Source organism: Hyaena hyaena, unplaced genomic scaffold, assembly GCF_003009895.1.
Source record: "Hyaena hyaena isolate Hyena2069 unplaced genomic scaffold, ASM300989v1 scaffold_530, whole genome shotgun sequence".
Classification (NCBI taxonomy): domain Eukaryota; kingdom Metazoa; phylum Chordata; class Mammalia; order Carnivora; family Hyaenidae; genus Hyaena; species Hyaena hyaena.
This window is the reverse complement of record NW_024081163.1, coordinates 945,874-959,225: the sequence shown is the minus strand read 5'-3', so window position 1 is coordinate 959,225 and position 13,352 is coordinate 945,874. Positions and strand designations below refer to the sequence as shown.

The 13,352-nt window shown below is 33.1% G+C and overlaps 1 protein-coding gene across 1 annotated transcript in view; it reads right to left on the bottom strand.

Annotated features, from left to right (window-relative positions):
* ADAMTS6 (ADAM metallopeptidase with thrombospondin type 1 motif 6) overlaps positions 1–13,352 on the bottom strand; it is a 131,067-nt gene that overhangs the window by 55,209 nt on the left and 62,506 nt on the right. The window contains exons 8-12 of the mRNA XM_039255521.1: positions 12,145–12,278; positions 10,629–10,752; positions 10,025–10,105; positions 2,549–2,712; positions 1,984–2,122 (exon numbers count right to left, since the gene is read on the bottom strand). Of these exons, the coding sequence (XP_039111452.1) occupies positions 1,984–2,122; positions 2,549–2,712; positions 10,025–10,105; positions 10,629–10,752; positions 12,145–12,278 (642 nt within the window). The remainder of the gene's footprint in view (positions 1–1,983; positions 2,123–2,548; positions 2,713–10,024; positions 10,106–10,628; positions 10,753–12,144; positions 12,279–13,352) is intronic.

The window sequence follows — 13,352 nt, the reverse complement described above, 5'->3', positions numbered from 1 at the left end:
CAGACATCTTTAATACAATCAAAGTTTTTCTTCTAAATTCAGTTCTTATAGCCTAACCTCCACCCTTTTGTTGAACTGTCTCCTTTTTGAACAAAAGAATCCTAAGGTTAGAAAGAACACTGAGAATTCACTTAATCCCTCCTTGGCCTTAGACAAGACTGTGTCTAAATCATCCCCAAATATAGCAATTTTCGGAACAAAGACGAACAGGCACTAAGAATTTCTCATTCAACATTCTGTCACAGACTCGAAGATACTAATATACTTTTCTTCAGCCTTCTCTTCTCCAAGCTAATCAACCTCAACATTTAGACTACCCTCATTACACTTCCTAAACTTTGTTCTGACTTTACCTTAATAACTTTATCCTACCTTATACTTCAGGGTCTTCATTATGTATATATTGTTATCATGAAGACTTTTTTTTTTTGGTATATGAAAGGGATAAGTTAATTTATAAATTGAATAAAAATGAATTTATTGGAACAAAGAAAGATATCTGTATAAATGCCACCAAATATAATAAAATGGCATTCACTTGAACAATTAATTTCAAATATCCTTTATTTTATTAAAATAATAAAATGCTTTATAGTTTTTAGAACTTTACATTATAAATCACTAGCCATTTCACACATAAAATGGGTGGGAATTAGAAATCTTTTAAAATATGCCACAAATCATGTATAACCACGTTTCATGACACCTCACACAGGAGAAGAAATTATTATTATTATTAATTTGTGGGTTTTTGATGTTTTATATAGTGTTTACTACTTAAGTTGGAGTTATAGATAACAATGATTTAATTCTGTATGAGTCTAAAAATACTGAATATATTATATAATAATCATTTCTGTGAAAATAATTTCTCTGATTCAAGCTTTGAGAATTAGAGGAGTTTAGAAATTCAGCAAGTATGAGACAAGAAAGGGTCAAGTCCATGTTAAATCATATGTTTCTGGGCAGTTTAGAAAGGGAACATAGGTAATATATTTGAAATGGGGTAAAATGGAATGATTCACTTTCTTTCTATTTCTCCCATTCTAAATATCACTACTCAAAATCAATCTTTCTTTTTGGAATGGTGAGGTGCTCTAGCCCAGCCTACACCTGACGGATAGGGTTGTTTCCTTGTCTATTGGGATCAAGGTGTACGGTGGAGGCGATGCATTTAGTCTCCAGAGAGAAGGAAGATGCTGCTTGCACAGCACTTCTACTCACCAGTCCATGCAGCAGCAAGGGTGTTGGCTTTGAAGGAAGCCAACTGTCCTGCTCTCCCAGCCAGAGGTAAAGAATTGCATTGGTGGCCACTAGAGGGAGGAGGATTAGGAATAGAGTAAATTGTGGGGAAAAGGCACCCATGAAAAACGCACATGGGACAACCAACACATCACCAACCACCGCCTAGCAGCTACCTCTCTGAGGGACTATATGGGGTCAGCATACACCATTAACCCAGAGACCCAGACACCAGGAATTATCATAGTATCCCAGTATATAGCCCCTTAACTTTGATGGCTGGAGAAGGGAGTTTGAATAGGTTTATGGGAAACACACAAGCACACAAACACAGACACGCTACCACACAAACATACATTCTCATCCCCCATTACAAGAAGTTGCATCTGTGCCGTCTGATTCTTGCTCATTTTCTTATTTAAAACTCTTGATGTTGTTTACCAAGAATGTGTTCACCGAAAGCAAACAGCCCACCTTCAAGATAGTCTTGGGAGAAGCACCAGCAGAGACACTCATTGTGCCAAGATGTATTTTACCAACAAATCTGTACAAATTACATGAGGTTAAAAACAAATGGAATATAATATAATTAAAGCAAAGTTTCTTTTGCTAAATTACAGCTTGAAGCAAACCTGCAAGAAATGTTTCCAATTAGCTTCTTTAGCAAACACAAAGCATAGCTCAGAATATATTGTGCTTTCCGTTCTGCCCTCTGGGTGGGCTGCCTAGTGGGTGTCTTACCTCCAGCACAAGTAGCTGAGCATTCTGACCAAGGCTGATGATTCCACGTAAAGCCAACTTCATTGTCTCCACTGCCGGTCCGAGTGATGGGAACATTGAACTTATACCTAATTCCCAAATTCTGTTCCTGAAGTAGAACCTGCCATTGAAAACAACTGGTGAAGATAGTTAAAATACGATGAGGCTTCATTCAGATATTTATTATTTTTTTCGAAGAAGAAAAATGTCATAAAGTAAGTCTCATAGGAAATTTAAGATAACTTTTAAAACACATGCACTTATATTGAATTTTCTCCCCCCCCTTTTCATGGGTAATTTAGAGACATTTCCCTCATCTGCCTTGTTTGGTTATAAAAATATTGTTCAAATAGGCATGGAAAAAATAGTCATACGGAAAAAGCAATATGGCCTAACCTTACACAAATTTTATACCCTTGGAGAAACTGTTTTACCTTTATTAACCTGAATTTCACCTCTTGAAAAACAGACATAATAAAGCCTGATCCTGTGTATCTCACAGAACAAATAACAGACAGTAGAAATTAAGAGGCAAAGACACATTTACCATGACAATGAGATTTTCTGAGGTGGGACCTAGGGCTTCCAGGGATTCTGGTTCATCAGTTGGTCTCTTGTAGTGAAAAGCTGTCCCAGCAACATCAAACTTCCTAGGCCAGTCAATAGTCCAGGCGCCATTAATATAGTAATCATCTCCTTCAGATTTCAAAGCTAAAAAAAGAAAAATCACAGTCTACCTAAAAATGTGAAGTGTCATTTACCACAGAGTCATTAATTGACAGGATATGACAAAAGAAGCATTTATTAGGGAAATTAGTAAAGGAAAGATAATAAGAAATAGTACTAAACACAAAACTAACCTTTTGGGGGAAAAAAAGGAACTGATGAATTTATATCTCATTCTTTACATGCAAATAAATTCCACAATTCCACTCTTAGGTATAAAGCCAAAAGAAATGAAAACAGATACCAAAACAAATATTTGTACACACATGTGCATAGTACTACTATTTCCAATAGCCAAATGTGGAAACAACTCAAATGTCCACCAACTATGGTATATATAATACAGTCGAATATTATTCAGCCGTAAAAAGGAATGAAGTATTGACACACACTCCAATGAAAATGAATATCAAAAATATTCAGCTAAATGGAAGAGGCTAGACAGAAAAAGTCATATACTATATGCTTCCATTTTATGAAATATTCAGAACAGGTAAATCCATAGAGAAAAAAAGCAGACTGGTGGTTGCAGGGGCTGAGGAATGGAGAGTAACTGCTTCATGGACATACAGGGCTCCTTTTGAGGTGACAAAAATATTTTAGAATATACTAAATACCGTTAAATTGTTCACTTGAAAATAATTACATTCTGATATGTGAATTTCACTTCAATAAAAACAGTGAAAAAATGAGAGAAAAAATAAATGCTATATGGGTAAGTATTTAAATGTAAACACAGTTAAATAATAAAATGCTAGAAAGAAAATGTGTGAGAACTTAAAAAATAAAATTAGGGTATGAAAAGCTTTTCAAGCATGGCAAAAACCTCAAAAATTATAAAGAATAAGTTTAATAAATATGCATTTGATAATGATTACATAATTTGACAGTGACAAACATGACAGCTTAGTTTTTTGGTAGCATGCTAGCTTCTTCAAAAACTTTATAAGCCCAGATGAACAAAGAGCCCAAAAGGAACTAAAAGGGTCATGGTGCACAGAGTGTCTGACTCTCTGGACCTCTGCCATGTGTCCTTAATATTATAGACTATTTCCATTCCCCTAGCCCTATCTGCCTGGCAAATTACTTGTACTTTCTTGACTTCAGATATGTTGTGAAAATTCATTTAATTGTCAAAAATAAATTGAATTAAATCTTATGAGATAGGAACATACCAACCAATATTAAGAATTATTTAGTCTTAAATTTTTCTTTTACTTTAATATTTTTATTTATTTTTATTTTTGACTCAGTAGTTTTTGTCTCATTTAACACATCAACATGACTTTGGCTATATCAGGATATCTGAGACTGCATAATATGAAATAGTAAAAACAAAAATAACAACAATCTGCCTATGGCCGGCATCTTCAAATTCTCCTTCAATTTTAGCTCTCATTTCCTATTTCCTCAACTTCTTAATGAATGGATCCTTACTTGCTTTTGCTGGTAGTACTCTATAGTTCAGAAAAATATCAAGCATTTAAGAACTGAATAAGAATTTACTGAATAAGAGATGTGGAATTAGGGACAGAGCATTATTAAAGGGAAACATTTGATGTTAGAAATCTTATTTTTTTAACTTTTAAATTTTATTTAATTAAAAAATGTTTAATGTTTATTCATTTTTGAAAGACAGAGAGATAGAGCATAAGTGGGATAGAGTCAGAGAGAGAGGGAGACACAGAATCCCAAGTGGGCTCCAGGCTCTGAGCTCCCAGCACAGAGCCCAATGAGGGGCTTGAAGGCACGAACTGTGAGATCATTATCTGAGCCAAAGTCAGACACTCAACTGACTGAGCCACCCAGGTGCCCCAAAAATCTTATTTCTGAGTCTTGTCAACATGGAAAAGAATCCAAAATTATAATATAAAAATAAAGACTTTTTTAAATAAAGGGATGCCCAGATAATACTAGTGTTCTATCTAAAGAAGCATTCTAGATATGGTTCTATTTTTGAAAGATGTAAGTCAAAGGGGGATACTTCAGGGGAATAAGAACCCATCCAGATCTCACCAGGGATTTCTGAAGAGTCTAAATCTGTCTTAAAGGATCAAACATCAACTAAATAGAATTTCCACTTCTTTCCCTGTTGAAGTAACTGGTACTGGACTTGACCTCCAAACGTAAATAACTGGAAAACTCACAAAACATATGAATCAGTTATTCTTAAGATGTTGCCCAGGACTGACACAGCTAAGAAGTCAAACAAGGTGAATGATAGAGGCACTTTCTGTCAGTGTAGAATGCAAGAACCCAAGTGAACCATGGTTGTCTCACTGAGTTAGAAGAGAAAGATCAGAAATTAGGAAGGCCAAGATAGTTGGAATTTGCAGGACCAGAGATCTAGAGTAGAAAGAGGGAATCTGTTGCTGAAGACCAATCTACATATGCATAGGAGAAAATCCCATAAAGCCAGGCCAAAAAAAAAGTCCTAGGGAACTATAGGCAGAAAAATGTTCAGAGCAAGAATTCAGAGTTTCAGCCACTAACATTCAGGAGAGACCCAATAAGAATCATGCCTTGTCTAGTAGAGCTGAGCAAACTCAAGAATAAAGGATACTCTGCACTTGCCCAAACAAAGCTCAAAAACAAGCCTCAGAAAATTAGCTTATCTACAAGTTATTTAACACTATTTAAAGGAAGGAAACAAAATCCAGGCTCTCAAAAAAAATTTCATAATGTACAAAATCCAATAAAAAATTAATACAAATGGAAAGAAGCAGGAAAATAGGACCTAAACCAAAGAAAAAACCAAGTTAAAAAAATAGACCCAAAAATGACAGAAATTATGGAATTAGCAACAACTTTCAAACAGCTATTATAATATATTCAGGGATTTTAAAGGAAAACAAATATAGTAACAGGAAACTAGAAGATATATACAGATGGATGCTCAGATCTATGCAAAGAAAGAAACCATGCCAAATAAGGTAATTATGTAGGTAAATAGAAAATAATTTTTCTTGTTTTTAAATTAAAAAAAGTAATTGGCTCTTTAAAACTAAAATAATGACAATGTATTATGCAGTTTATAACATTTAGAGCAATAAAATGTATTCAAAAAGTAAGACAAAGGATGGAAGGAAATAATGGAAATAAACTATTGTAAGGGCCTTGCATTTTCCAAAAATGGTATAACATTATTTGAATGTGTACTGTAATAAATTAAAGACAAATTTTTTAAATGCTAGCATAGCCACTAAATAAAACAAAGTATATAACTAATAAACCATTGGTACAGATCAAATGAAATGGTATAAAACACTTGCTGAACCTAAAAGACAAAAAAGAATGATAAAAGGGATAAAAAATACATAAAATTACATTAAATATAAATGATCCAGACAAGGGGTTTGCAAACTATGACCCATCACCTGTTTTGTAAATAAAGCTTACTGGAACACAGCCATACTAATTCATTAATGTATTACCTATATCAGCTTTCACACTACACCAGAAGTGAATAGTTGAGAAACGCTGCATGTTCTATAAAGCTGAAAATATTTATTATCTGGTCTTTTACAGAAAACTGGTCACCACCATGCCCCCAATCAGGAGATTGCAACTAAAAAAGCAAAGATAGTTAGACACAGTAAAAAATCAAAATCAACCAGATGTGGTCTACAAGAAACATTTCTTCAAAGTTTTTCTTTTTTTTTTTTGAGAGAGAGAGAGAGCAAGCACATGAGCACGAGTGGAGGAGGGGCCAAGGGAGAGAAGGAGGGAGAGAATCCCTCTGCACTGACAGAGCCCAATACAGGGCTTGAACTCACTAACTGAGAGATCAGGACCTGAGCCAAAGTTGAATGCTTAACCTACTGGGACATTCAGGTGCCCCTACAAGAGACATTTTAAATTCAGAAACATCTACATATGAAAAGTGTATGGATGGAAAAAGACTTTCCATGCAAACACTAATTTGGGTGAAATTTGGGTGGCTATATTCCTATCAGACAAATAGACTTTGGGTCATAGATCATTATAAGGGATAAAGAGGAACATTTGTTAATAATAAAATGCTCAATATGTCAAAAAGATATAACAATCTGAAATGTCTTACACCTAATAACAAAGTTGCAAAATAAATGAAGCAATGTCTTCTGAATTAATGTGAGAAATAAGCAAATTCACATTTCTAGCTGGAGATTTCAACATGATTCTATAACTGCTTAAACAAGGCAGAAAATAAGTAAGAAGACAGAAAACTTCAACAAAACTATTAACTGACTTAATCTAATTGACATTTATGGAATGCTAAACCCAATAACACCAAAATATAAATTCTTCTCAAGTGCACATGGAACATTCACTACGATAGACCATATGCTGGGCCATAAAACAAATGTCAACAAAACAGTGAAAATCATACAAAGTATGTTCTCTTTCAATATGAGAATTAAACTAGAAACCAAAAAAAAAAAAAAAGATCTGGGGAATTCTCAAATATTTAGAATTTAAATAATATCTTCTAAGCCATGAGTCAGGATGTAAATAAAAAATTTTAAACTGAGTGATAATGAATATACAATATATCAAAATACATGGGATTTGGGAATGCAAACTGGTGTAGCCACTCTGGGAAACAGTATGGAGGTTCCTCAAAAAATTAAAAATAGAACCACCCTATGACCCAGCAATTGCACTACTAGGTATTTATCCAAGGAATACAGGTGTGCTGTTTCGAAGGGACACACGCACCCCAATGTTTATAGCAGCACTATCCACAATAGCCAAAGTATGGAAAGAGCCCAAATGTCCATCGATGGAAGAATGGATAAAGATGTGGTATATATGTATATACAATGGAGTATTTATTACTCGGCAATCAAAAAGAATGAAATCTTGACATTTGCAACTATGTGGATGGAACTAGAGGGTATTATGCTAAGTGAAATTAGTAATGAAAAATGGAGAAATAATAGAAAAAATTATTTAAATCAACAGCTTGTTCTTTGAAAAGATCAATAAAATTAACAAACCCCTCACTAACATGATCAAGAAAAAGAAACATTATGATAAAAAGCATATGATCATCTCAAGAGATAGAGAAAAAAACATTTGAAAAAAATTAGCATTCATTCATGATATCAATACTATTTATAATAACATGAGAAAGCATGAAATATTTAGTGGTAGATTTAAGAAAAAAATAGGTGCAAGACCTGTACATTGAAAAGTAAACACTGGTGAACAAACTGGTGAACAATTATAAAGCTTTAAATAAATATGCAGGTAAATCTTTTCATATATTGGAAAACAATATCTTTAAGATGTCAATTCTTCCCCAATTGATCTATACATTCTATGTAATCTCTTTTTGTAGAAACTGACAAATGGATTCTAAAATGCATGCATAAACTTTAAAGACCTAGATGAGCAAAAATCATTTTGAGAAAGAACAACAAATTTGAGAACATAATTCTTCTGATGTTCAAATTCTACTGGAAAGCTCCATTAATTAATACAATGTTGTTTTTATTTAAGAATAGACCCCTCACAGGGATGCCTGTGTGGCTCAGTCAGTTAAGTGTCTTACTCTTGGTTTGGGCTCAAGTTATGATCCCAGAGTTGTGGGATCAAGCCCTGTACTGAGCATGGAATATACATGGGATTCTCTCTATCTCCCTCTGCCCCTCCCCCTCTCATGTGCTCTCTAAATAAATAAATAAATAATTTATCAATTGATCTTTATTTTTTTTTCCTCCCCCCCCCTTCATCTTTAAAAGGTAATTCAGTAGGGGAAATGATGGTCTTTTCAACAAATGGTTCTTTTTTTTTTTTTTTTTAATTTTTTAATGTTTATTTATATTTGAGAAAGACAGAGACAGAGCAGAGTGGAGGAGGTGCAGAGAGAGAGGGAGACACAGAATCCGAAGCAGGCTCCAGGCTCTGAGCTGTCAGCACAGCACCCGACGTGGGGCTTGAACCGACGCACCGTGAGATCATGACCTGAGCTGAAGTCAGACACTTAACCGACTGAGCCACCCAGGCACCCTTCAACAAATGCTTCTATAGTAACTGAATATCCATATGAAAAAAACTGAACACTTACTTTATGTCTAATATAAGAACTCAAAATGGACCATATGTCTAAATGTCAGAGCTAAAACTATAATTTCTTGAAGAAACATTGAAGACAATATTTGCAACCTTAAGGGTAGCAAAATTTGTGAGGCAGGACACAAAAGCATAATCCATAACATATTAATAAATTAAATTTTGTGAAAATTAAAAGACCCATTAAGAACAGGAATAAACAAGCCACTGCCTAGGAAAAAGTATTCATAAAACATATATTTGAACAAAGACTTGTATCTAGAATATACAGAGGACTCTTATAACTTGATTAAAAGAAAAAAAAATTTAAAGTAGGTAAACTATTTGTTGAGACACTTCACAAAAAAGATATATATGTAAAATTTTAAAGGCTGACAATATCAAGTATTAACAAGAATGTAGAGCAACCAGAACTCTTCTATGTTACTTGGGAGAATATAAGTGATAACACCCACTTTGGGAAATAGTTTGGTAATTTTTTATAAAGTTAAATGTATACTTATCATATGACCAAGGCACTCACTCCTAGGTTTTTATCCAGAATAAATGAAAATACATGTCTATACAATGTTTATCTATAAATGTTCAAAGAAGCTTTATTCATAAGAGTCAAAGACTGGAAATGACCCAATTATCCAATAAGTAAGTTGATAAACAAATTATTATATGTCCACACAATGGAATATTATTTAGCAAAAAAAAAAAAAGAAGAAGAAGAAACTTCAGATATACTGAACTTATTACTCAAAAATATAGATGAATCTCAAAAACATTATCCTAGGCAAAAAGCATCTGATAGAACACAGACTTTATGATCCTATTCATGTGAAATTCTAGAATAAATAAAAATAAAATTCATATTAATATATGTATATTAATTAATAATCCATACTGATAATTCTATTATTACCTATATACTTATTTATATATCTATAATTTACATGTATATATTTATCAATACTCTTCAAAACATTTATAATAAATAATAAATGCATTTTATCATATATAAATAACTCAATATAATTTGATTCTTAAAAATCAAATAGCCAACTCAGTGAAGAGTAAGCTATAAACTACTAATTTTTTTGTTTAAATCTTATTTGTGGTCTTATAAAACTTGAAACTTCCTTCATTTTAGCAGGAAAGTGTTCTACCCAAGCAATATGTCTTTTCATAGCAGGATACTGTACTACTTTTCCTCAGTAACTTAAAAATTCTAGCAATATAGGCCACTTACCAATATAGTTCTTTGACATGGCAACTTCTCTGACTTCAATATGAACAGAGCCTCTTGGTATCTGCACTACTTCCATATAGCCTAGAACACAGAAGATAGGCACTAGTTAGCAGCAAGTGCAGCCTTGGTCAGAAAATGAGTGATGATTTAGTAATAAATTTCCCTGTTGTTCAAATCTTTCCTTGACTTTACACTTTATAAATTACAAAATATGGAAAAATTCCCCTCTGGGTTCATGAACACATCTAGAATATTTATGTTTTTTATCTAAAATATCTTGATCTTTAAAGCCCCAACATGTATAATATTGGTTCATGTGTTTGTTTGTTTTTTTTTCTCAACACATGTCCTTCCATTAATACTCTGTGGGAATTTCCATCTTAGAAAAACATGGCTAAATGAAGTCAAGTAGAAAGGGAATAATATTTCCTTAAAATATATTACATGAATCTATAATTGATACTTAAGAGATTGAAAACAATTTGGGGAAAAAACACTGTCTACCTAAACAAAAAGTTTAAAAAGAAGGGAGCGGGGAAGTCAAGTGTTTTGGCTATTCCCAGTACATCAGAGGTGTGAGGAAGTGTTCTCTCTACACACTCACCTCCTCTGGGCAACGAATCATTGAAGAACCCTTCAATGGCATCACATGTGCTTCCATCCCCTCCACAGACTCGACATCTATCTTCCCTAGCATCGGATCCCAAAATATTATCACAACCTACATGCTGAAAACAGAGAAGAATATTCAGTATGTCATAGGATTTCTTGGAACCAAAACTACCCAAATAAATATAACTTATTTGTTTTTCCAGTAAAGGAAATCAAAACAGGAAATATTTTCCTCTTTCCACTTTTTCCTTCACTCTCCAGTAAGTTCTTAGCTAACGTTTTGCAACATATACATTAAAAAAATTTTTTTGATTCCCCAGGAATGTATGTCTGTATTTGTAACCTAGATTTCTTCTTCATTTATAGATAGCATGCTCCAAATCTTAAACTATTTTGTAATTTGTTGGCAATGGGCTCTTATTTATACCTTCAATCAAATGCAAGAATTAAGAAAAAAGGCAAATTGTCTTACACAAGGCAATAACAGCAGGAATCTTTGCTGAGCATTATGGTTTGACCTTTCTAAACCACTTTAATCACAGAAATATGGATTTTTATATATTTTTGGTACATATTTTGATACTTTCATTTGTGTATATGACCTATAGCCATTGATAACAGGCATGTGATGTCTGAATAAAATCTGTTTTTGGCCTTTGTTTTCTGAAAAAAAAATATAATACTGTCAGAAATCACACACATATATAAGATCATCAGATATATCTGTAGGCAAGTAGCCAGAAGGATAGAAACTTTTGCAAGAAATTATGACACAAAGTAAAACAGATAAGGTGTTTATCTCTTCCTTCTCAGTTTCTAAGAGTTAGAGTCACGCTTCTCTTTAAAATAAAGACAAAGAAGAAAAAAGGTTTACAAGAACAGTGGTATTTGTGAATTTTCTTATTATGATTAGATTTATACACAGGTCTAGGAAAATAGCATAGATTTGCTCCAATAACTCGCAACCAGTCTGGGTAATTCTCTAAAGTAAATGCTTTAATAAGGTAAAGACTAACTCTATAATGAAAAACATCATGCTTCAAAATGCTTCAAAAAGAGGCAAAGTAGGAGGAAGATAGCTGCTTCACACTTAGAGAAAAAAATATGCTATGAAATGTATCAAACAGTCTTCAAATGAAAACATATGTCAGCCATATGAATAAGAGCTGCATCCTTGTTCCCTCTCTTCCTATCCTGTTTGCAGTCTGTTTATAAACAGAGCCAACTAATAGAAATTAAAGTCCAAAGTATATTCAGAACTTTAGCAATCATTATACATATAACTAGGACACCAAAATAAATCACATTTACATGACGTTTGAATATGAATAGGCTATTCTACCTTTAGCTCTATGTATTGCCAACCTAATTGGAAACTGATTTTCTCTAAAAGGTAGCTCTCTTTATTAAAACTGAGCATCATATGAATTAAGAGCGAATATCTTAAAAAGAAGACAAAAGTCTCAAAAGCCCCAACAAGAAGGAGTGAAATTCATAATTGGAGCAACCTTGCATTCCCCATTGATACAGATATCCAGTGAGTCCGCATTGCACTGAGTCCCATCAATCACGGCAGGGGCACGTTCAGTGTAGAAGTTGTAACCTTCAGCCAAGCAGTTTAATGCACAAGGTTTCACCCCACCTGGACAAATACAGCAGAAGAGAAATAAATGGAGTGGTTCTTTAAGAAACGGTAATTCCATATTAACCACAGTAAATTTATAATTTATACAGACATAATACCCTCACTATATACCCAGATGTGTAGGTTTCTTTCCTCCTTTGCTAAAATTTCACATTTATTTTCATTGCTTGTGCAAGTTGACAGAGGATCCATTGAGCAGTTTTAAAATTTAAAATGTTCAAGTATTTTCAATATATATTTAACAATATATTTTAGGTCAAAAGAGATCACAGTAAAGCTACCTAAATGTTGAAAAAATGTATGAAATAGAAAATTTTTTTTAAAAATAAGAAAATAGGGGTGCTAGGATGGCTCAGTTGGTTAAGCATCCATCTCTTGATTTTGGCCCAGGTCATAATCTCAAGTTTCATGAGACTGAGCTCCACTTCAGTTGCCGTGCTCACAGTGTGGAGACTGCTTAAGATTCTCCCTCTCCCTCTTTCTCTGCCCCTCCTCTGCTCTCTCTCAAAATAAATAAACATTAAAAGAAAAACTAAGAAGATAAAGTATGAGGAGGCTTAACACAATAACTTCAAGTAACAAATGGAAATTTCCACAACATATGTCCCTTGTTAACTGCAGCTGATACAAAACCTGCTACTTCAAGAAGGGGTATATATGGTAGTTGTAAAACAAAAACAAAAATACCTCTGAATTTGTACCTGCTTTAAACATATCATATTCAAAAAGCATGGCTTTAGCATAGAGATAAATTTTATGAGATAAGCAAATCAAAGGTAAAATTAATTTATAGTATTAGATTTGAATAATTCTTTTTTTTTCTAATAGTTTATTGTCAAATTAGTTTCCACATAACACTCAGTGCTCAAGATTTGAATAATTCTTATTACTAAATCAAAGATATTACAGGTAGCATTAAACATGAATAATTAAAATAAGATGCAATTTAATTTTTTAATAAATGCATATAATAATGTCATTATTTTCATGTTGTCACTGAATTTGTATTTTTAAGGTTGATGTGAAAAAAAGGAATAAATAATAGTAATTTAAAAAATAAGCAGAGTAATA